Consider the following 24,252-nt stretch of genomic DNA (forward strand, 5'->3'; position numbering starts at 1 on the left):
CGCGCCACCGGTCACCATCCGGACCTTGCTACCCTTCTTGGCACCCATCCCATCTGTTGGAGGAGAGAGCCTCCCTGGTGCAGTGTAGCACCGCTCCCCCTTGGCCGTCACACTCGAGATCACCCTCCCTCAGATCAGGCAGGGCATTGGGGGCATCAGAAGTGCACAGATCAGGGCCGGGGAGCCTAAGGCAGGATGCTTTGGCGCCTACTGGCAGTCCCAGTGGCAATTTTGGACCCCTTGGGTGTACCATCAGGCCCAAGGTGCCCCTCCTGGCGTCCCTCCATCGTTCCGTTCAGGGTCTCGCCTCCCTGAGGCAACCCTCAGCTGCCCACCACAGGACCCGGATCCAACCCCACATTCCCCTGGTGGATGCTACACCCAGCATTCAGGAGGACCCGGTTCTGGAGGATCAAGAGGCTGTCATGGAATTGGTCCTGCCATTGGCTTATTCCTCATCGTCCCCTGACAAGGCGGTGACAGGTACTTCCACATCTGGACCACCACCCATGGACTACAGGGCCCTGTAGGAACTCCTCCAACGGGTGGCCCTGAAGTCTGGACATGGTGCTGACCATCCTGAGGCACACCCTTGATTCCCTCCATTGGTGGCTAGATCCCCCTCATGGTAGATGCTGGGGTTCCTTTCCACCCTCCCCAGCCCACTTTGACTCTGGTAAGGGATGCGTCCACGCTGGGCTGGGGAGCGCATCTCGGGAGCCTGACAACTCGGGGCTTGTGGCAGGTAGAGGAACTGGCTCTGCATATCAACGTTAAAGAACTCAGGGCAGTCTGCCTCACCTGCCAAGCATTTCTGTCCTGCTTGCAGGGCCACTGCGTAGTGGTACTGATGGGGACAATACCACGGCCATGTTTTATATAAACAGACAAGGCGGAGCCTGATGGTCTCTTCTCTGTCAGGAAGCCCTCCTACTGTGGGGATTTTTGTCTAGCCCACTTCATCCCTCTCCAGGCTTCATACCTGCTGGGCGTTCAGAACATGCTGGCAGACAGCTTGAGCAGACGTTTCCTCACACGAGTGGCTGATTTGTCCAGACATCATCCACTCCATCTTCCGCAGCTGGGGGTTTCCCCAAATCGACCTGTTCGCCACGGGAGCCAACAGGAAGTGCCCAGCCTTCTGCTCCTTCAGGGGCCACAGCCCAGGCTCGATTGCAGATGCGTTCATGATTCCATGGTCTGGTCAACTGCTATACGCCTTCCCGCCATTCCCGCTTATCCACAAGGTGCTTCTCAAGGTCCGCAGGGAACTGGGGATGTTTAATCTGCAGAAGAGAAGAATGAGGGGGGATTTGATAGCTGCTTTCAACTACCTGAGAGGTGGTTCCAGAGAGGATGGTTCTAGACTGTTCTCAGTGGTAGCAGAAGACAGAACAAGGAGTAATGGTCTCAAGTTGCAGTGGGGGAGATTTAGGTTGGATATTAGGAAAAACTTTTTCACTAGGAGGGTGGTGAAACACTGGAATGTGTTACCTAGGGAGGTGGTGGAATCTCCTTGCTTAGAAGTTTTTAAGGTCAGGCTTGACAAAGCCCTGGCTGGGATGACTTAATTGGGGATCGGTCCTGCTTTGAGCAGGGGGTTGGACTAGATGACCTCCTGAGGTCCCTTGCAACCCTGATATTCTATGAAAGCGGAAGTCATACTGTTAGCCCCAGCTTGGCCTCGCCAGTGCTGGTACCCCACCCTCATTGACCTTTCGGTCCGGTCAGTGGTATGGCTACCTCTCACTCCCAACCTCATCTCACAGAAACACGGTCATTTCCTTCACCCGGACCTTCAGTTGCTCCACCTCGTGGCCTGGAGGATCTGTGGCTGAACCAGGCAGAGCTCGCCTGCTCAGACCCGGTGAGACAGGTGCTTCTGGAGAGCCACAAGCCGTCTACTAGAGCCACGTACAGGGTGAAATGAAAGAGGTTCTCCAGCTGGTGTGCCCAAAGGCAGGCGCTTCCACTCCAGGTTCCCATCCCTTGTATCCTAGATTATCTTCTTTACCTGAAGGACCAGCATCTGGCATTTGGTTCCCTCAAGGTCCATCCCCCGTGGCCATCTCAGCGTTCCACCCAGATGTTTCTGGGTGCTCGGCGTTCGCACACCCATCATGGGTCGTTTCCTGAAAGGTCTGGAAAAGATACATGCCCCGATGAAGCCCCCTATTCTGGCCTGGAACCTCAGCCTAGTCCTCTCCTGCCTCATGGGCCCTCCCTTCGAGCCTCTAGCTTCTTGTTAGCTTCTCTACCTCTCTTGCAAGGTTGCTTTTCTGGTGGCTATCACCTCGGCATGACACGTGTCTGAACTGCGGGCTCTTACATCTGAGCCTCTGTACACTATCCTTCATAAGGACAAGGTGCAACTTAGGCCTCATCTGGCCTTCCTTCCCAAAGTGGTGTCCCGCTTCCATGTTAGCCAGGACATCTTCCTCCCGGTTTTCTACCCAAAACCACACAACAGTCCCCGTGAACAGCAGCTGCATTCACTGGATGTCAGGAGGGCGCTTGCTTTCTATATTGACCACACACAGCCGTTCCACAAGACAACCCAGTTGTTCGTTGCCTTAGCAGAGCAGATGAAAGGTTTGCCAGTCTCTTCCCAGTGGATCTCCTCCTGGATCACGGCATGTATACACCCTTGTTGTAACTTGGCGAAGGTTCCTTCGCCTGCCATCACAACTCACACCACAAGGGCGCAGGCCTCCTCGACAGCCTTCCTGGCCCATGTACCTCTCCAGGAAATCTGCAGGGCTGCCACGTGGTCTTCAGTGCATACCTTCACGTTGCACTACGTCATCATCCATAAATCTTGGGATGATGCGGCGTTCGGCAGAGCGGTACTTCGGTCGGCTATACCTTGACTCCGACCCCACCTCCGAGGTAAGGCTTGGAAGTCACCTAACTGGAATAGATACGCGCAAGCACTCGAAGAAAAAAGGAGTACTTGTGGCACCTTAGAGACTAACCAATTTATTTGAGCATGAGCTTTCGAAGTGAGCTGTAGCTCACGAAAGCTCATGCTCAAATAAATTGGTTAGTCTCTAAGGTGCCACAAGTACTCCTTTTCTTTTTGCGAATACAGACTAACACGGCTGTTACTCTGAAACCTGAAGAAAAAATGGTTACTCACGCTTTTTGTAACTATTTTTCGAGATGTGTTGCTCATCCCTCATACGTATTCCATCCCCCCACCCCCCACCTGCTGGCAAGAAGGAACTGAAGTGGGGGTCAGGCTGGCAGGGTCGTATATAGAGCGCCATATCTGTGCCATTCCTGGGGGCTCCACAGCCGGGGTAGCTGCTAGGGAAAAGCTTCCGACAGCCGTGCACGCGGAGCATGCACACACCTGACTGGATTAGATATGAGTAACACATCTTGAAGAACAACAGTTACAAAAAGGGTGAGTAACTGTCTTGTTTGTTTTTTAAACCTGCTGCCTATTAATTTCATTTGGTGACCCTTAGTTCTTGTGTTTTATGAAGGGGTAAATAACGCTTCCTTATTTACTTTCTCCACACAAGTCGTGCTTTTATAAACCTCAATCATAATCCCCCCCTGTAGTCGTCTCTTTTCCAAGATGAAAAGTCCGTGTTATTAATCTCTTCTCATATGGAAGCTGTTCCATACCCCTAATCATTTTTTGTTGCCCTTTTCTGTATCTTTTCAAATTCCAATATATCTTTTTTGAGATGGTACGACAAGTCTGCATGCTGTATTCAAGATGTGGGCGTACCATGGATTTATATAGAGGCAACATTATATTTTCTGTCTTATTATCTATCCTTTTGTTAATGATTCCCAACATTCTGTTTAGCTTTTTTGATTGCTGCTGCACATTGAGTGGATGTTTTCAGAGAACTATCCACAATGACTCCAAGATCTCTCTCAAGTGGTAACAGCTAATTATGACCCCATCATTTTATAGATATAGTTGGGATTATGTTTTCAAGTGTGCATTACTTTTCATTTATCAACATTGAATTTCATCTGCCATTTTGTTGCCCACTAATCAAGTTTTGTGAGATCCCTTTGTAGCTCTTAATAGTTTGCTTTGGATTTAACGATCTTGAGTAGTATTGTATTGGCAAATTTTGCCACCTCACTATTTACCCCTTTTTCCAGATCATTTATGAATATGTTGAACAGCACTGGCCGCAGTGCAGATCCCTGGGAGATCCGTTCTGAAAACTGACTATTTATTCCTACCCTTTGTTTCCTGTCTTTTAACCACTTACTGATCCATGAGAGGACCTTCCCTCTTATCCCATGACTGCTTACTACGCTTAACAGCCTTTGGTGAGGGACTTTGTCACAGGCTTTCTGAAAATCTAAGTACACTGTATCCACTGGATGTCCCTTGTCCACATGCTTGTTGACTCCCTCAAAGAATTGTAATAGATTTGTGAGGCATGATTTTCCTTTACAGAAACCATGTTCACCCCCTCCCAACAAATCGTGTTCATCTGTATGTTTGATAATTCTGTTCTTTGCTATAGTTTCAACCTAATGAAGTTAGGTTTACCAGCCTGTAATTTCCAGGATTGCCTCTGGAGCCTTTTTTAAAATGTATAAAGTTTGCGGACAATACCAAGCTAGGATGGGTTGCAAGTGCTTTGGAGGATAGGATTAAAATTTAAAATGATCTGGACAATCTGGAGAAATGGTCTGAAGTAAATAGGATGAAATTCAATAAGGACAAATGCAAAGTACTCTGCTTGGGAAGGAACAATCAGTTGTACATATACACAATGGGAAATGACTGCCTAGAAAGAAGTTCTGCGGAAACGGACCTGGGGGTCATAGTGGATCACAAGCTAAATGTGAGTCAACAGAGTAATGCTGTTGCAAAAAAAGCAAACATAATTCTGAGATGTGTTTATCAGAAGTCTTGTAAGCAAGTTATGAGAAGTAATTCTTCCGATCTACTCTGTGCTGATAAGGTCTCAACTGGAGTTCTGGGCGCCACATTTCAGGAACGATGTGGACAAATTGGAGAAAGTCCAGAGAAGAGCAACAAAAACGATTACAGCTATAGAACACCTGACCTATGACGAAGCTTGAAAAAATTGGGTTTGTTTGTTGTGGAGAAGAGGAGACTGAAAGGGGACATGACAACAGTTTTCAAGTACATAAAAGATTATTACAAGGAGGAGGGAGAACAATTTTTCTCCTTAACCTCTGAGGCTAGGACCAGAAGCAATGGGCTTAAATTGCAGCAAGGGTGGTTTAGGTTGGACATTAGGAAAAATTTCCTAACTGTCAGGGTAGTTAAGCACTGGAACAAATTGTGGCATCTCTGTCATTGGAGGTTTTTTAAAAACAGGTTAGATAAACACATGTCGGGGATGGTCTAGTTATTACATAGCCCTGTCTATGGGGGGGACTGGACTAGATGACCTCTCAAGGTCCCTTCCAGTCTTACTCTTCTATGTTTCTCCAAGTCTTGATGTCTTCAAATCAAGACTGGTACATTTCTGGAAGATGCTTTCATCAAGCACAAGTTATTGGGTTCCGTGCAGGGGTAGCTTGAGATATATACAGGAAGTCAGACTTGATCTAATGGTCCCTTCTGGCCTTAAACTCTGAGAGTCCATTAGAAATGCTTGACTTCGGACTGGCTGGCTCCAGCTTTGTGTGCACAAGGTATCTTCATGTGCCTGCACAGTGAGATGTTTGCCGTTCTTGTTCTGATGTGCAGGCTTGCATGCTGTTTCCAAGAGCCTTGCTGCTTCGCTACTATAGTTTATGAAGTCTTTAAATATACATAGTGCTGCAGTTTACAGTATAATGGGAACCAGTGGGAGCCAGACAAACCTGGAGACAATAAGGGCTATGCTGTTGCAACTAGAGTATGTAACTGATTCTGGCATCTCTTCTCTGCCTCTCATCCTGTAACAGTGTTGTCTCCTTTAAGAGCAGGCTTTCTGATGTGTAGTGCCTAGGAAATGTGTGTAATTACATGAGTAGGTAGAGAGCAAGCCCTGCAGGGAGAAGAAGGGAAAAAAATAAAAGCTAGGTCCTGATGTGTACTCAAAATGAGACCTGGGGGAGAGCAGGTTGTGTCTCCACCGTGAGACCCAACGGGAACAGCAGTGGTACTTAGGTTTTTGCTGGCAAGGACCTGGGTGTGGAGTCTGAGTGCGTATATGGTCAGAAGCTGGTGAGAGGGGCAGGGACTGCCTGGTGCTATGGTGGACCCCTGAAGCCAAGAGATGTAATGACTACAGCTATGTTTTAGTCACGAGTATTTTTAGTAAAAGTCATGGACAGATCACGGGCTGTAAACAAAAATTCATGGGCCCGTGACCTGTCCATGACTTTTACTAAAAATACCTGCCCTGACTAAAACTTGGCCAGAGGGACGCGGGTGCTCGGGGGGTGGGACGGGACCCCCACGGTGTTATGCAGGCAAAACTACACAGTATCATTTTAGGGAACAAGGCAAAAATGCCACGTTTATTTGACAATTTGATTATAACCACTAGCTCATACCTAATTTTTCTTATATATTCTCTGTGTGTGTGTGTGTGTGTGTGTAACACACACACACAAAATTTATATTTTCTACACCTGCTGGATAGTTACCAGTCCTGAACGTAGCTTGAGTTCGCGGCTTGGGATCGTAGCTTATGGTGGCTAACTGGCCAGGAAAGCCAGGCAGGAGGAAGGGCTGGGTCTCTGTCGGGCATGCACTGATGCTGCTCGATGTTGGCAGCAGAATGTTACCCTCCAAAGTCTTCCATCTCAGCCATCCTTTTTGTAGGCTTTAGTTTGAATCCAGAGTCTATAGGTCTTGCTGTGTCACGACGCCTCTGGGTTCGGTGTGATTGATCACCCATCAATTGCAGACATGACTTTCAGCCTGGGACCTGGCTTTGATGTTCCTTCAGTTGTACCTTTGTTCTTTTTCTTTTTAGGGTGGACTCTTCTTGCTTTGTCAAGGCTGTTGTCTGCATCTTCAGCCATTGGTGTTTACACTTTATTTCATCAGGACGGGCTGGGGCTGGAGTTTGATTCCATCCTCCATACGTACCTCATTCGTACATCTAAACTAATAAGATTACATCAGGGTTTTGCAAAATGAAGGTTGCAGCAGGCTTTTACAAAATGGAGTGAGCATTTTAAAATGGAGTTTGAGTTACAATATGGACAAGTATAATGAATGGCAAACAGTGAGTGGAAGTTATAATGTTGAAATAGTGCAAGTTTCAGTGATTTAAGCAGCAATTGGATTGAAAGTGAAATTTACAAGGGCAGCTGGCTGAACAGCTATGGCTCTTAACAAGCATCTTAATCGTCAATTTGCTAGTTATTGGGGTGACCGTTTTATGAATGAATGTTGTTTCATTCATAAAACTTTTCTTAGAACAATTTCATTTATCAGTTCTACAGCAGATGTCGGAGGAGCGGGGAGCTGGGCTGTGGCGTGTGGCCTGGGACCCCTGCTGGTACCGGTCCCGGGGGGGGGGGGGGGGGGGGGGAGTTTGGCAGGGGCTTCCTACTTGGCTCCACATCCCTGCAGCTTCTAGGCGGCAGGGTCTCCACTGCTCCCGCCACAAGTGCCGGCTGCCGCAGCTCCCATTGGCTGGGAACCGCAGTCAATGGGAGCTATGGGGACGGGCCTGCAGACAGTGTACGACGTGGAGACCCCTCTGCCATCTAGGATCTGCAGGGGGTTCATGCTAGTGGGAGCTGGGGGGCCCCCCAGCCCAAGGTAAGCACCCCCCCTGCACTCCCCAACCCCTGCCCCTAACCCTGAGCCCCCTCCCACACACCCAAACTGCTGCTACTGGCCCTGGGGCTGCCCGGCTTGCACAGTCCCTGAGCTAGCACCAGCCACTGCAGAAGTCACGGAAAGTCATGGAATCCTTGACTTCCATGACAGACTTGCAGCTTTAGTAATGACTAGTCACTGTCCCTAGAAAGAGGGCTGTGGAAGACAGAGGACAGGCATGAACAGAAAGGGGTTTGTAATGCAAATAGAAGTTAATTTAGTCTGTTAATAAACCAGACCCAGGAAGAGAAGATTTTATTTGCAACTCAAGTCATACAGTATGTGATTTCCCCTCCCCCCCCCCCCCCACCCACCCACCTGAGGCTCTAGTAGAGACAGGGGTGCTCCCCTGATGACACTGGGTAAACTGACCCTGCAGTTTGTCGTTCAGGGGCTAGTAATGGGCTGTCAATAGGAATGGCTCTGAGTACCCAGGTGTCTTCTTTAGCCCCTAATCACTGACTCGGGGGTTTGTTCCCTGCAAGTAATTAAGGGTTGTAGTGGGTTTGTGTAGTGGGTTCCCTTTTGCTCAGTGGGAGGCCCCTGCGCCTCACTACAAGGACCCACTCTAATAGCAGTAACTTGTTGACACCAACCCTTCCTGGATATGATGATTTCTCTGCTCCCTGGCCCAGTCCAGCTAGGACTACATGGATCGGTCCCATCCTGCAGTGGATCAGTAGAACTCTTAGCCTGTTTTTTCAGCCTGTGCCAGGGCCTTCCCTACCACAGTTGCATTCTGTGCAAACCCAAAGACTGAGTAAGTGTGTATGTTTCTGAACTTTGCAGAGAACTGTAACTGTCTCAGGAATGTATCTGTTCCCTAAAGGAGTAGAATTTTGGAGGTGCATTTAACTCCGACAGGTCCTAGCAGCTGACAGCTGTTGGTATTTGAAAGTTGTGTTTGAGTCTCTGCTCTCTGTTCCAGGTGACTATGCTGGCTTCCCAGGGTGTGGCCTGCTCAGACTGCATAGCACCTACCGTCATGACCTCAAGATCTATGCTTCAGATGAGGGCAGGGTTCAGATGACAGCAGCAGCTTTTGCAAAGGTGACTCCTCTCTTATGGCATCTGCGCAGTTCACAGCCATGTCTGCTGCAGCCCAGATAACCCAGAGGTGGTTCTTGGCTGTAGGGCTGATGGCCAGCAGCAAAGGATCTACACCATCTGGAGCTGCTACAAAACTTCACTAGATAGCTCTCAATAATGATTTTCCTTTTAAAGCAGGCCCAGGTGATATGCAGGGTGAGCTCTCCTGTAGGTAACCTCTTTGCTGTTCTAGTGGGCGTGTCTGAGACTGTCCACCCTTCACAGAGACTGTACGTTTACACGGGACAGCACTGGTAGTGCAATATGACCCTCCTATTTCTGCTGCGTTTGACAGCACTGGAGCAGTAGCTGAAGCCTGGTAATGAATCAGTCAGATCCCTGGGGGAGTTATTCATCTGGTATCCTGGGTATGCATGATGCCAGAGCCATTTGTATGCGTCTAGGTATTTGTTGCTTAGAAGGTTGTTTCTCAGAGGACTGCTTAGTTTAAGGCGGGGTGGCCAGCTGTGGCTCATGAGCTGCATGTGGCTTTTTTACAGTTAAAATGCGACTCACAGAGCCCCTCCTTCCATTCTCTGCTTACCAGATTGGGCGGGAGCTCGGGGGTTCTGTCCTGTGGCTGGGTGGTGGGGTTAGGGGCTTCTGATCTCAGGGCTTCAGCCCCACAGAGAGAGAGTCTGCCAGAGCTTGAGTCTTCAGCCCCACTCCTGATGAAGCCCCAAACCCCAGGGGGCGCTTCTTGTGGGAGCTGAAGCCCCGAACCCTGGCGGGCATGCGCCGGCTCTCGAACTTCTGAAGATTGTCATATGAGGCTCGGAGACTCAGTAAGTGTGGCCACCCCTGGTTTAAGGTTTGGCTCTCTGGTAACCACTTGGTTGTAAATGGGCAGTGAAATGTTCCAAATGACAGTGTGGGGTAGGGATCAGGTTGGGAGTGTCTGTGGATATCACTCAGACAAATGGGAAATCCTAGTGTGTTCTGGAATCTGATTTGCAAGGAGCTTTCATTGTATAAATGGTTCCACCCCTTTAGAAGTCAGTGACTCAAGGGTGCAGTAGGCAGCCAAGGACTGCTCCAGCCAAAACCTACAACAGTTCTTATTGCACTGACAGAATCTTTGGCACTTTCCTAAACACTGTTAAAACCATCCTCAACAGCTAGGATTTCATTTGGTGACTTGAAGGAGAAACTAGTCATGAAATTTGCTAGAAAGTGTGCTGGCTTGTGTTCTACTGAGCTGAAATCCTTTCCTGTTCTGCTCTAGGGTCTCCTGGCTCTGGAGGGAGAGCTAACCCCCATCTTGGTACAAATGGTAAAAAGTGCCAATATGAATGGGCTGTTGGACAGTGATAGCGACTCCCTCAGCAGCTGCCAGCACAGAGTGAAGGCACGGCTGCATGAAATCATGCAGAAGGATGCCAAGTTCTGCGAGGAGGATTACGAAAAGGTAACATAAGAACGGCCATACTGAGTCAGACCAAAGATCCATCTAGCCCAGTATGCTGTCTTCCAACCATGGCCAATATCAGGTGCCCCAGAGGGAATGAAGAGAACAGGTAATCATCAAGTGATCCATCCCCTGTCACCTATTCCCAGCTTCTGGCAAACTGAGGCCAGGGATACCATCCCTGGCCATCCTGGCTAGTAGCCATTGATGGACCTATCCTCCATGAATTTATCTAGTTCTTTTTTTGAACGCTGTTATGGTCTTGGCCTTCACAACATCGTCTGGCAAAGAGTTCCACAGGTTAACTATGTGTTGTCTGAAGAAATACTTCCATTTGTTTGTTTGTTTTAAATCTGCTGCCTATTAATTTCATTTGGTGACCCCTAGTTCTTGTGTTATGAGAAGGAGTAAATAACATTTCCTTATTTACACCAGTCATGATTTTATAGATCTCTATCATATTCCCCCCTTAGTCATCTCTTTTCCAAGCTGAAAAGTCCCATTCTAATTAATCACTCCTCATACAGAAGCTGTTCCATACCCCTAATCATTTTTGTTGCCCTTTTCTGAACCTTTTCCAATTCCAATATATTTTTTTGGGGATGGAGCGACCACATCTGCACACAGTATTCAAGATGTGGGTGTACCACAGATTTATATAGAGGCAATATGATATTTTCTATCTTATTATCAATCCTTTTCTGAATCATTCCCAACATTCTGATAGTTTTTTTGATGGCTGTCGCACATTTGAGCGGATGGTTTCAGAGAGCTCTCCACAATGACTCCAAGAGCTCTCTCTTGAGTGGTAACAGCTAGTTTAGACCCCATCATTTTATATGTATAGTTAGGATTATGTTTTCCACTGTGCATTTGCATTTATCAACATTGAATTTCATCTGCCATTTTGTTGTCCACTCACCCAGGTTTGTGAGATCCCTTTGTAATTCTTCAGTCTGGGACTTAACTATCTTGAGTAGTTTTGTATCATCTGCAAATTTTGCCACCTCAGTTTACCCCATTTTCCAGATTGCTTAAAAATATGTTGAATAGTACTTTTCCCAGTACAGACTCCTGGGGGACACCACTATTTACCTCTCTCCATTCTGAAACCTGACTATGTATTCCTGCCCTTTGTTTCCTATCTTTTCTCACCAGTTACTGATCTACGAGAGGACCTTCCCTGTTATCCCATGACAGTTTACTTTGCTTAAGAGCCTTTGGTGATGGACCTTGTCAAAGGCTTTCTGAAAATCTAAGTACACTAGATCCCCCTTGTCCACATGCTTGTTGACCCCCCCTCAAAGAATTCTAGTAGATTGGTGAGGTATGATTTCCTTTTACAAAAACCATGTTGACTGTTCCCCAACAAATTATGTTGATGTACGTGTCTGACTATTCTGTTCTTTACTATAGTTGCAACCAGTTTGCCTGATACTGAAGTCAGACTTACCAGCCTGTAATTGCTGGGATCACCTCTAGAGCCCTTTTTAAAAATTGGGGTCACATAAGCTATCCTGCAGTCATTTGGTACATTTGATTTAAATGATAGGTTATAAACCACAGTTAATAGTTCTGCAATTTCACATTTGAGTTCCTTCAGAACGCTTGGGTAAATACCATCTGGTCTTGGTGACTTATTATTTAATTTATCAATTTTGTTTCAAAACTTCCTCTAATGACATGTCAATCTGGGACTGAGCCATCCCAGGTCTTGCTGAATCTGGAAAAACCTAATGTGCCAGTATTAAAAAGGATGAACTGGGTGGTTCTAGTTCAGACAGCCTAACATTGAGCCAGGGAAAATGTGAAAAGGCCGATACGGGATGAAATCGGTAAAGAATTAGTTAGTTAATTCCAGTCAACATGATTTTATGGGAAGTAGCTAACCCAATATCACTTTCTAATGAGCTTACAAGTCTGGTTGACAAAGGAAATAGTTTTGAGATAATATACTTAAACTTCCGTAAGGCACTTGGCTTAGTCCCATGTGACATGATTAAAAGATTAACACTGTACAGAACCAATGTAGCCCGTATTAAATGGGTTCAGAATTTGTCTCCTACATCTCAAAAAGAAATTGTAAATGGGGAATCATTCTGTGAGGGCGTTCTAAGTGGGGTCCCTCAGATCTGTTCTTTACTCGGTGCTAATCGCTATCGTTACCTGTGATCTAGCAGAAAGTATAAAATAATTACTAGTAAAGTTTGCAGGGGTCACAGAAATTGGTGGAAAGGTAAATAATGGTGGGGTCAGTTCTACAGAGGGATCTGAATCGTGTGGTAAGCTGGGCTTCTTTGAACAGCATGCATTTTAGTACAGCTAAATGTGAAAGTCACACATGTAGGAACAAAGAATGTAGTGGGTCACGCTTCTAGGAATGGGGAGTATTTTGGAAAGCAGTGACTCTGAAAGGGACTTTAGGTCCTAGTGGATACCAGCTGGACATGAATTTCCAGTGCCTTGCACTGGTTAAGAGAACAAACGCAATCCCTTGGATGCATAAGCAAGAGAATATCAAGTAGGTGAGGTGCTGTTACTTCTATATGCAGACCATTACAGATCACTGTGTCCAGTTCTGGTGTCAACACTTTAAAAAGGATGTTGGTGATAAATTGGAGAGGTTCAGAATGATTTGAGGTCTGGAAAACCTGGCTTACAGTGAGAAACTAAAAATAAGCTCAATCTATTTAGTTTTTCCAAGAGAAGGTTTTTGATGGCGTGATCACTATCTGCAAGTAACTGCCCGGGGAAAAGGCTCGTGATAGTAGAGGACTCTTCAATGTGGCAGACAAAGGCATATCCCAATCCAGTGGCTGGAAGCTGAAGTTAGAGGAATTCAGACTAGAAATAAGGGTGTAAATTGCCAACAGTCGGAGTAATTAACAATTGAACAACTTGCTGGGTGATGTGGTGGTTTCTCCATCACTTTTTGATTCTTTTTGAATTAAGACCAGATATCTTTTTCTAAAGGATCTCTTCAGCCAGAATTATAGGCTGATGCAGGGACCACGGGGTGAAATTCTCTGGCCTCTGTTATGGGGGTGCTCCAAGTAGATTATCATAATTCTCTTCTGGCCTTAAAATCTATGACTCTTTAATCTTCTAATCTTCTGCACGTCATTGCTCATATCTAGAAAGGCAGAGACAGCATTCTGACCGTGTTTTATCTTAGTGATGGTGGTGGCCTAAATGTAGTGCTTCCTTGCTCACTGCCATGTGTCACATGTGCATACACATCTTATCAGGGCTGGGCCACAGGCGGCCTATGTATACTGGTCAGTTACTCACTTGCGGTCAGGAGACAGTAGCAGAATCGGGGTTGAATTGGGTCAGGCTACCATAAAATGATAGCCAGTTATCACTGGTGCATCCGCAGGTGGCTAATGAGACCGATCTGAGATCCATAGATCTGGCCTCAATTGAGGCAGTCGTTTCCCAGTGGAAGGGGCGGATATGGATCGTCGAGTCGGGCTGTGCCACATTCTTTCCTTTCCTGTTTCTCAGTTTCCTGTTGTCTCCATTGATCTCAAAATACTGGGATCCTTTTTCATTTTGGTTAGTCAAGGGCATCCCAAGAGTTTTATGTCAATATTGCCCTTCATGTTAGTTTTGAGGGTGTCTTTGAAGTGCTTCCCCCGCCTCCCCATATCAATTGGCCATGGCTCAGTTGTGAGAACATGACCTGCTTCAGGAGTCAATTTTGTGGCATTCAAAGAACGTGACCAGCCCAGCAGAGTTGGTGGTGGATGATCATAGCTTCAATACTGGAGGTTTTGCCCTTGGGACAGAACACTGATGTTGGTGTGTTGGGCATCCCACTTGGTTTGGAAGATCTTGCAGAGGCACCGTTGATGCTATCCTTCAAGAATCTTGAGGTGTCTACTGTACATGACCTTAGTTTTAGCACCGTACAAGAGAGCAGGGATAACAGCCTGGTACATGAGAAGTTTGGTTTGATTCTTGATGTCACAATATTCGAAGGCACGTTTTTCTAAAGCGGCACTGGCACGTTGAGGGTGGTGGTGAATTTCCTTGTCGATGTTGGCTTTCTGCTACAGATAGTACTTACTTTACCTCAGCAGCTCAACAGTCTCCAGGGTCTCGATTAATCTGAATTATGGGAGCAGGATCCTGGTGATTCGGAGCCTGTTGGAGTATTTTAGTTTTCTTGGTGTTTTAATGCGAGGCCAAGTTGGTTGTGTGCCTTTGTTGGCCTCTTCCTCTCTGAGGTGAAGGGGACTTCCTTCCCACACAAGCATAGGGCCTCTTCCTCTCAGGTCTACCTGGAGCAGTCATGGCTGCTGTGCATGAGAAGTAAAATAATCAAGCCTGGATCCAGCCCACTCCATGTACGTTGACAGGACCCAGACTCCTCTGTACTAATGAAGCACCTGGCAGCACTTGCCCTCATCAGCATCTGATGCACTGGGAGTAAAGCATGGTACTCAACCTGGGGACCAGGAACAGAACCTAGAGGTTATGACCACCATTCCTTTCCTTACAACTAGACTGGGGGAGGGTCCCCCAAATTTTTTTTCTGTTGTAATCTGAGGTCTCAGAATGGAAGAAGCTGAGACCCAGTAGAGAAAAGGAAATGGCTTCTGTCAAGGTTGCTTCCCCACTCTGAACTCTAGGGTACAGATGTGGGGACCTGCATGAAAAACCCCCTAAGCTTATTTTTTTACCAGCTTAGGTTAAAACTTCCCCAAGGTACAAACTATTTTATCTTTTGTCCCTGCACCTTATTGCTGCCACCACCAAGCGTCTAACAAAAATAACAGGGAAAGAGCCCACTTGGAAATGTCTTTCCCCCCAAGCCCTACACCCCCTTTCCTGGGGAAGGCTTGATAAAAATCCTCACCAATTTGCATAGGTGAACACAGACCCAAACACTTGGATGTTAAGAATAATGAAAAAGCAATCAGGTACTTAAAAAAAGAATTTTAATTAAAGAAAAAGTAACAGAATCACCTCTGTAAAATCAGGATGGTAAATACCTTTCAGGGTAATCAGATTAAAAACCTAGAGAATCCCTCTAGGCAAAACCTTAAGTTACAAAAAGACACAAAAGCAGGAATCTACATTCCATTCAGCACAACTTATTTTATCTGCCATTTAAACAAAACAGAATCTAACGCATATCTAACTAGATTGTTTATTAACTCTTTACAGGAGTTCTGACCTGCATTCCTGCTCTGGTCCCAGCAAAAGCAACACACAGACAGAGAGAACCCTTTGTTGTGTCCCCCTCCCCCCCCCCCCCCCCAGCTTTGAAAGTATCTTGTCTCCTCATTGGTCATTTTGATCAGGTGCCAGCGAGGTTATCTTAGCTTCTTAACCCTTTACAGGTGAAAGGGTTTTTCCTCTGGCCAGAAGGGATTTAAAGGTGTTTACACTTCCCTTTATATTTATGACAGCTTCTCACCTATGAATACCACCTAGTCCCTCTTGGAAGGTCTCTGCTGTACCATAGAGAGAGACTTTTGCCAACAGGCCAGGTGTGGCATGGAGGGTCAGGGAGGTAAAGGCTGTTGGTGGTGGATGTATAGGATGACTGTTACACAAGGCATTAGTTTGTCAGTTGCACACCATTTCCGGAAGCTTAATTGCTGGGGCTGGGCTGGATGCTCTGTGCTCTCTATATGAATAGACACTAACCTTTTTGTGTTCTCTTTACTCTGCAGTTAGCACCAACAGGCAGCATCTCGCTGGTCAACTCCATGACTTTCATCCAGAACCCAGTAGAGATCTGTGACAAGGTGTTTGCCCTAATCGAAAACCTCACTTCCCAGATATGCAAACGTCTGGAAGATCCCAAATCTGCAGGTGAGCAGCTGGGCTTGGGAATAGGGTTGTCCAGAGCAGAATCCTCTAGATTGGTCTGTGCAAGCAAGAGCTCTGAGCTGTATAAATATGTGTCTGCAGTAAAGAGGCCTAGGAAACGCACACTTGGAGAGAGGCTTGGCTAATGCATGAAGGGAGCAGTTGGACTCAGCTGAGCAGCATAGTTCAGCTCCGGAGGAGGAGCCTTCCAAAGCGTGGTAGAAAGCTCCAGTTCTTTAAAATATATATATCGAGTCTGGTCTGCATGCTGTTGATCTGGAAGCTTCCATTCCTATTTTGAACCATGTTCTGGAAAGGTGTAACGCCAAGGAGCTGGATTGCTCTGTGTTCAAGGCGTTAGTGATTACTGTTAGTAACAATGCAGACTTCTTGGGTGTGACTGGGTTTTCCAAGCCCATTTGTGGTATTTGCTATGAGGCTGTAGGTCTTTCTTTATTTTTCCTTTCCCAGCTGGAATCCCAGCTATCGGAAACACGTGCAGTCTTGTCAGTTGAAACTCAAATAAGAGTAGCCTGGGTGTGAACATAGAATCATAGCAATATGGGGTTGGAAGGGACCTCAAAGTCATCAAGTCCAGCCCACTGCACTAAGGCAGGACCAAGTAAACCTAGACCAGCCCTGACAGGTGTTTGTCCAACCTGTTCTTAAAAACCTCCAATGAGGGAGATTCCACAACCGCCATTGGAAGCCTTATTCTGGAGCTTAACTACTGTTCAAGTGAGAGAGATTTTCCTAATATCTAACCTAAACTTCCCTTGTTGCAGATTAAGCCGATTACTTCTTGTCCTACCTTTAGTGGACATACAGAACAAACGATCCCAGTCCTCTTTATAAGAGCCATTATCATATTTGGAGACTTATCAGGTCCCCCCTCAGTCTTCTTTTCTCAAGACTAAGCGTACTCACTGTTTTAACTTTTTCTCATAAGTCAGGATCTCTAAATCTTTTATCATCTTTCTTGCTCTATTTTGTAGTCTCTCCATTTTGTCCACCTCTTCCTAAAGCATGGTGCCCAGAATGGACACACTACTCCAAATGACAACTCACTAGTGCCAAGTAGAGCGGGACAGTTACCTCTTTTATGTCTTACATATGTCAGTCCTGTTTAATACACCTCAGAGTGATATTAGCCTGTTTTGCAACTGCTTTACATTTTTGACTCGGATTTAATTTGTGATCTGCTAGAACCCTCATTTCCCCCCCTCCCCACCCTGATTCTTTTCAGCAGTACTACCGCCGAGCCAGTTATTTCCCATTTTGTAGTTGTGCATTTGGTTGGTTTTTTTTTCCTTCTTGAGTAAAGTACTTTGGTGGCTTCATTTTATTGATTTCAGACCAGTTCTCCAATTTGTCAAGGTTGTTTTGAATTCTGATCCTGTCCTCCAAAGTGCTTTAACCCCTCCCAGCTTGGTGTCATCTGCAGACTTTATAAGCATACTCTCCACTCCATTATCCAAGTAATTAATTAAAATATTGAATAGTACCTACCCAGGACTGAGCCCTGTGGGATCCCACTAGATACATCATAGAATATTAGGGTTGGAAGAGCGCTCAGGAGGTCATCTAGTCCAATCCCCTGCTCAAAGCAGGACCAACACCAACTAAATCATCCCAGCCAAGGCTTTGTCAAGCCGGGCCTTAAAAACCTCTAAGGATGGAGATTCCACCACCTCCCTAGGTAACCCGTTCCAGTGCTTCACCACCCTCCCAGTTTGGCTATGGCTGATTTGATAACTGCTTTTTGAGTATGGTCTTTCAACCAGTTGTGCACCCACCTCGTAGTAATTTCATCTTGACCACATTTCCCTAGTTTGCTTATGAGAGTGTCGTGTGACTGTGTCAAAAGCCTTACTAAAATCAAGATACATCCTGTCTACTGGTTCTCTCCCCCCACCAGGTCATAATCCTTTCAAAGAAGGAAATTGGATTGGTTTGGCATGGTTTATTCTTGACAAATCCATGCTGGCTATTGCTTATAACCCTATTATCCTCCAGGAGCATAAAAATTGATTGTTGAATAATTACCAGGTATCAAAGATAGGCTGACTACTCTATCATGCTTCAGGATCTCCTTTTAGTATGTCTACACTGCACTTTAAAACCTGCAGCAGTGAGTCTCAGAGCCTGGGTCTATAGCACTCAGGCTCCTGCTAAGGCACTAAAAAGAGCTGTGTAGACATCTGGGCTCAGGCTGGAGCTCAGGCTCTGAAGCCTGGGGTGATGGGTGTGTTTCTCCAGCCCAAGTATGGACGTCTACAGGGCTCTTTTTAGTACAAGCCTGAGCCTGTAGCCCCGGCTCTGTACAGCAGGTTTTCAAACACAGTGTAGAGAGAGCCTCTGTTTCCCTTTTTAAAACATATTTGTTTTGTTATTGCTGCTCTTTAGACCTGCAGCTGTACCACAGTGAGACTTTGGAGCTGATGCTGCAGCGCTGGAGCAAGTTGGAGAGGGATTTCCGCATGAAGAATGGGCGCTATGACATCAGCAAGATCCCTGATATCTATGACTGCATCAAATATGATGTACAACACAATTGCACTCTGAAGCTGGAGGGCACTGCTGAACTCTTCAAACTCTCCAAAGCCTTGGCAGATGTGATCATACCCCAGGTACAGTCTGGCTCGACTTTCCCCTCTCTCCTAGGAGTGACGCTCGCTCTCAATAGCGGAAGTGTCTAACATGGGTCTCACAAAGGGATGTGTCTTCAGGCCCGTGTCAGGTTTCCCCACTGTGAGCAAAAACCAGAAAGTGGTTGGTTGGTTGGTGTTTATAAGAGGATTTCACTGTATTGAGTAGTTCCTACTTCTTCTGCATTTTATCACTTGTGGGAGCAAGGCAGCTACTCTGCAAGCCACCCGTATCTTCTAGAGAGCATTGTCCACTAGGTCAGCTTGCCCCTTCCTTGCCCTCTTAGCGAGAAAGGTTCCAAGGCTAGGAAAAGGTAAGTGGCCCTAACTACCCTACAGTTCCTTCTAACCACTGAAGGTGTAGCAAACTTTGATCATATACAGTGTTCTGTGTGCTTATCTTGTTGGGTTTTTTCTTTTGCCATTTAGGGGCAAATTTTGTTTATAGTTAAATTATCAGCCAACTAATCCGATTTCTTAAGTGAAAAGTGCAGAAGATGAGATGTCCATCAGGCACGGGCTTCCTCTAGATTACCACAAGCAGGAGGGTAGGCTCCCTCACAACCTCACTGTCAAGGGAGACTCTCCAGGCCTGCTAAGCTAAGGTTAGCCCATGTACAAGTCCAGTGTCAATGTACAGGATTGTCCTGCAGAGAGGGGAAGGCTGCCTCACCCCCCAGCTGGTGGAAAAGCTCTTCAGGCCCAGTTGATTAAGTCTGGCTATCAAGTTAAGGATCTGCTCCCAATTAAGATCCCTGGATAAGTCCAGGTCAACCTAGCAGACCTGGGTGTATGCCTAAAGTGGCTCCTGAAATGTCAGAGGCCATTGTCTACCTCTGGAACCAAAGCATGGATCCAGCCAGCATGAGGATCCAACCCCTTTGAGTAGGAAGAGTCCCTTATCTAGTGATTCTGTGCCCAGCATAGGACCATTTAGGCTGAGGCTCTGGACCAGTCCTGTTCAATTGAGCCTGGTATTGCAGGAGTAATACATCGTGATCTTTAGCGAATTGCTTTTCTTACTGGCTATGTGCCCAATATGGGGACGTGAACATCCTTGTTGAGATCTTTCCACCAGTGGAAATTGGGAATCACATTGCAAACTTCTAATTGAGTTCAGGATGGTGGATTTCTGTTATGGGATGGAGTCTTAATGATGGTCTTCCTGTCTGGTCGTGTTCACATGAAAACTCTTGATGTCCTGCTTGTCTAGGAGAGGGTTTTCCCCTTCGATGCCCTGTCTTTCAGGCCCTCTCCTTGAAAGTCAAGAGTGGGACGGAATCCATTTATAGGTTTCAGAGGAACAGCCGTGTTAGTCTGTATTCGCAAAAAGAAAAGGAGTACTTGTGGCACCTTAGAGACTAACCAATTTATTTGAGCATACTACCAGAAGCCTCAGCAATCAGTTTATTAGGTTCTGAAGCTGTGTTCCCTTATTCCAAGAAGGGCCCGTAATGGTTCTGTTTGGTTCCTAGCCTACCTCCAAGGGCTCAGCTGTGCCACAGAAATTCAACCTCCAAGGATTGGGTTTGAGAATCTAGCACTGGGGTTCTAACCTGCTCAAAAACTGATGCCTGGCTCATGTCTGAGGACATGAGGTCATAAGCACTGACTCCATGGGTGCTGAGGGGCTGGAGCACCCACAGGGAGAAATTAGCGGGCACTCCGCACTCACTGGCAGCCAAGCTCTCCCCTCCTCCTACCCCGAGCGTGGCGTCGTCACTCCTTCCCATCCCAGTGCTTCCAGCCCGCTGCCTAACAGCTGTTTGGCAGCGCTTAGGACTTTCCGGGAGGAATGGGGATGTGGCGCGCTCGGGGGAGGAGGTGGTAAAGAGGCAGGGCAGGGGCAGGGACTTGAGGGAAAGGGATGGAATTGGGGTGAGGGTGAGGCCGGGACGGGGACAGGGGCGGAGGGGAAGTCAGTGCCTATGCACGAGGTTATGATACAGCCTTTTTCCCCACCTAGACTTTTTGTTCTAAGGCATCTTATGGATCCAAAGGTTTCACTATTCTGCCATCTTAACAGAAAAACAATATTGCTGATGTACTTTTATGTAAGATGTCTGCCTCCATGGGGAGCAGTGAAATGGTAAAACAAAAAATACTATTTTGTGTGTGCCACCATGTTTTGATGCATGTGGGATGGTCAGCAAAAAACAGTAGCATTTAATTTTAAATAGGCCAATGCCTTTTCCTTGAAATATCACAAGCTGCTCTAGAAGGGTCAACAAATTTTGGTTAGATCATGTTTAATGTTTTACAGAATTATGGTTTTATTTTTGGAAGAAAAATGTTTTTAAAGTTTCTTTTTTACTATTATTTTTAATTTAGATCAAGATGGAGGTCAAATTCATCAGATGATAGTTTTTCCTGACAATACAGAAGATGTATGGGTTGTTGTTGTCTTTTTAATATGAGTTTGCAATGTTCTGGCTCTTCTCCCTGAGGTCCTGCCCTTTCTCCGCCCCCTGTCCTGAGGCCCCCCACTCGCCACTCGCACCTCTCAATCCCCTTCCCTGAGGCCTCTCTGCTCCATCCCCCAAGGCACCTCTGCAGAAGGGGTGGAGGTGCCAGCAGTGGAGGGGGATCTCAGAGGATCTCAGACTCGGAGGATATGATGAATCACTCCACAAGGGGCTGCCTGTTGGCTTCAGAGTTTTTCTGCAGCTGTCACCACTTGGTTGGGCCTTTTAAGGTAAGCTGGGCTCAGCCTTCCCTGTGATGGAGCAGTTCCCCCAGCTGATCCTGACTGGCTGGGAATCAAGAGGTTCAAGTCAATTATCAGATCCAAGTGCAGAAGAGTTGGGTGACTCTCATCAGGGTTTGGATAGTTGCTGGAGGGAGAGTCCCTCCTGTGACTGACCCAAGGGAGAGGGCAGCAGGAGAGAAGGAGGCTCTTGTGGCAGGGATGGAAAGAGGCCATCACTCAGACAGCCTGGAAATAGACTTGGAATAAGGATCCAGCCTGGGGAGAATCTGATTTGGGAAAGGACTTTGGGATGAAGCCCTGAGGGTAGAAGCCAAATCTGCAGGGAGAAAGTCCAGAGGTCCGCACTGTGAGTGAGTGGGGCAGAAGGGTAGCCAAGGAGGGGCGGAAGACCCTGTTTTATGCTCTGATTAGAGTCTGCTTCTTGCCAGGGTCTCCCTGAGAGCAGGTGGACCTGTCGCAGGACTGTTAAGGCTAGGAGGGAGATGCTGTGCCACAGCAGGCCACACAGAGTTGCAGGGAAGATGCTCTGCTGCCTCAGCAGCCCTGTTGCAAAGGTGAGAAGAGATGCTGGGAACTCTTCCCCTTGTGTAGGAAAGGATCCAGGGAGAAGAATGTGCTGTCAGTCCAATTTGGACCTACTGCTATTGGTGAGGGGCCATGAAACATACTTTGATATCCCCTGGATCTGGCAGCATAAATGTGCTAATGGCTGTTTGTCTCTGACCTCTCATAGGAGGGAATATGAGCAGACCATTGGTGTTTTCAGAGCTACTGACCTCAGATTTATCTGCTTAAAAACCAGGAAGTAAATGTTTCAATTCTGATTCTGGAGTGGCTCCAGCATGAAATACACAGCAATCCAGAGCATCCGCGCTAAGCATACCTAGATACCATAGAATTTTCAGCACTGTCTTTGTGTCTTTTGTAGCCCACGCATGGATCGTAGAAACCCCTAAGGCCTCCCATTTTCTGCTTTACCAAACCCTTCTTGGAGCTGATGGAGTACACAAGGTCTGGTGGACAGTCAGGTCCAGAAATTGACAAGAGCTTCTGTAAAAAAGCTTTGATTCCTCCCATCAGAAATGCACTGTATCAAGGTTTTTATTTGTAATATAAATAAAAACCTCAATACAATGATTCTTCCCATCTGGAATGCACAGGGTGTGTGTGCGGGGGGGGGGGAGGGATATAAAAAGGAAAATCACTAAGCTTAAGGGTATGTGAGGTTTGCTTCTTGGTTGTAATACAAATGAAAGCTTGCCAGCTATCATACAGTGTTGGCAGTTGGAGTACCTGGCATGGGGCAAATGACTGTCTGACTGTATTAACACCCTGGAGGACATAGTACTTGTTATCAGGTTTCAAAGGCAGAGCTCATTTTTCCAGAGGTGTTGAAGAGGGACTCACCCTTCTGTTCAATAGTAGCATCAAAACTACAAGCATGATGAGACGGTCTTGAGAGATGGCCATTTTCAGATCTTAATCTATCTCACTGAACATAACCTCTGGAGTCCAGGAAGAGCTCTACCAATAAAACTGCATCTTACCTTTGGCCTTTCTTTGGCAGCAAGTGTTCCATTTAAATGCCTGGCTTTCATGATTATTTTTCATGAATGTCTGGGTGTCTTCATCTGTGTCCATACTTGACCTTCAGTAGAGCATGCAGATGATTTGTCTCTAGTATTTTATATAAACGGACACTTTCATCCACACTTAAGTTTGGCGGTGAAGCCATGATATTTTCCAAACCTGCCAAACTTTCCTGCAGTGAATGGGTTTGTTACTTGTGCAATTACGTGATAACTTTAAGATCAGGCTATGTCTAAAGCCTCAGCACAGCTGTTCATGCCTGTACCAAGGTACCTAGGGACCGAATGGCTAGGCAGCAGTTCTGCGGAAAAGGACCTAGGGGTGACAGTGGACGAGAAGCTGGATATGAGTCAGCAGTGTGCCTTTGTTGCCAAGAAGGCCAATGGCATTTTGGGATGTATAAGTAGGGGCATAGCGAGCAGATCGAGGGACGTGATAGGTCCCCTCTATTCGACATTGGTGAGGCCTCATCTGGAGTACTGTGTCCAGTTTTGGGCCCCACACTACAAGAAGGATGTGGATAAATTGGAGAGAGTCCAGCGAAGGGCAACAAAAATGATTAGGGGTCTGGAACACATGACTTATGAGGAGAGGCTGAGGGAACTGGCAAAAAGAAAAGGAGTACTTGTGGCACCTTAGAGACTAACCAATTTATTTGAGCATTGTTTAGTCTGCGGAAGAGAAGAATGAGGCGGGATTTGATAGCTGCTTTCAACTACCTGAGAGGGGGTTCCAGAGAGGATGGTTCTAGACTGTTCTCAATGGTAGCAGATGACAGAACGAGGAGTAATGGTCTCAAGTTGCAGTGGGAGAGGTTTAGGTTGGATATTAGGAAAAACTTTTTCACTAGGAGGGTGGTGAAACACTGGAATGCGTTACCTAGGGAGGTGGTGGAATCTCCTTCCTTAGAAGTTTTTAAGGTCAGGCTTGAGAAAGCCCTGGCTGGGATGATTTAATTGGCGATGGGTCCTGCTTTTGAGCAGGGGGTTGGACTAGATGACCTCCTGAGGTCCCTTCCAACCCTGATATTCTATGATTCTATCTTGGGAATCAGTGACTCTGGAAAAAAAATATGGGGGTTGTGGTGAATAAACAGCTGAACATGAATCATAGGACTGGAAGGGACCTCGAGAGGTCATCTGGTCCAGTCCCTTGCCCTCATGGCAGGACTAAATATTACCTAGATCATTCCTGACAG

At 46.6% G+C, this 24,252-nt stretch overlaps 1 protein-coding gene across 9 annotated transcripts in view; it reads left to right on the plus strand.

Moving 5' to 3' along the window:
* PPIP5K1 (diphosphoinositol pentakisphosphate kinase 1) overlaps positions 1-24,252 on the plus strand; it is a 141,020-nt gene that overhangs the window by 36,980 nt on the left and 79,788 nt on the right. For all 9 annotated transcript variants that reach the window (XM_048866593.2, XM_048866594.2, XM_048866592.2 and 6 more), the window contains 4 exons: positions 8,712-8,833; positions 10,098-10,280; positions 15,968-16,109; positions 18,513-18,736. In XM_048866593.2, the coding sequence (XP_048722550.2) occupies positions 8,712-8,833; positions 10,098-10,280; positions 15,968-16,109; positions 18,513-18,736 (671 nt within the window). The remainder of the gene's footprint in view (positions 1-8,711; positions 8,834-10,097; positions 10,281-15,967; positions 16,110-18,512; positions 18,737-24,252) is intronic.

Source organism: Caretta caretta, chromosome 10 (assembly GCF_965140235.1).
Source record: "Caretta caretta isolate rCarCar2 chromosome 10, rCarCar1.hap1, whole genome shotgun sequence".
Lineage (NCBI taxonomy): Eukaryota > Metazoa > Chordata > Testudines > Cheloniidae > Caretta > Caretta caretta.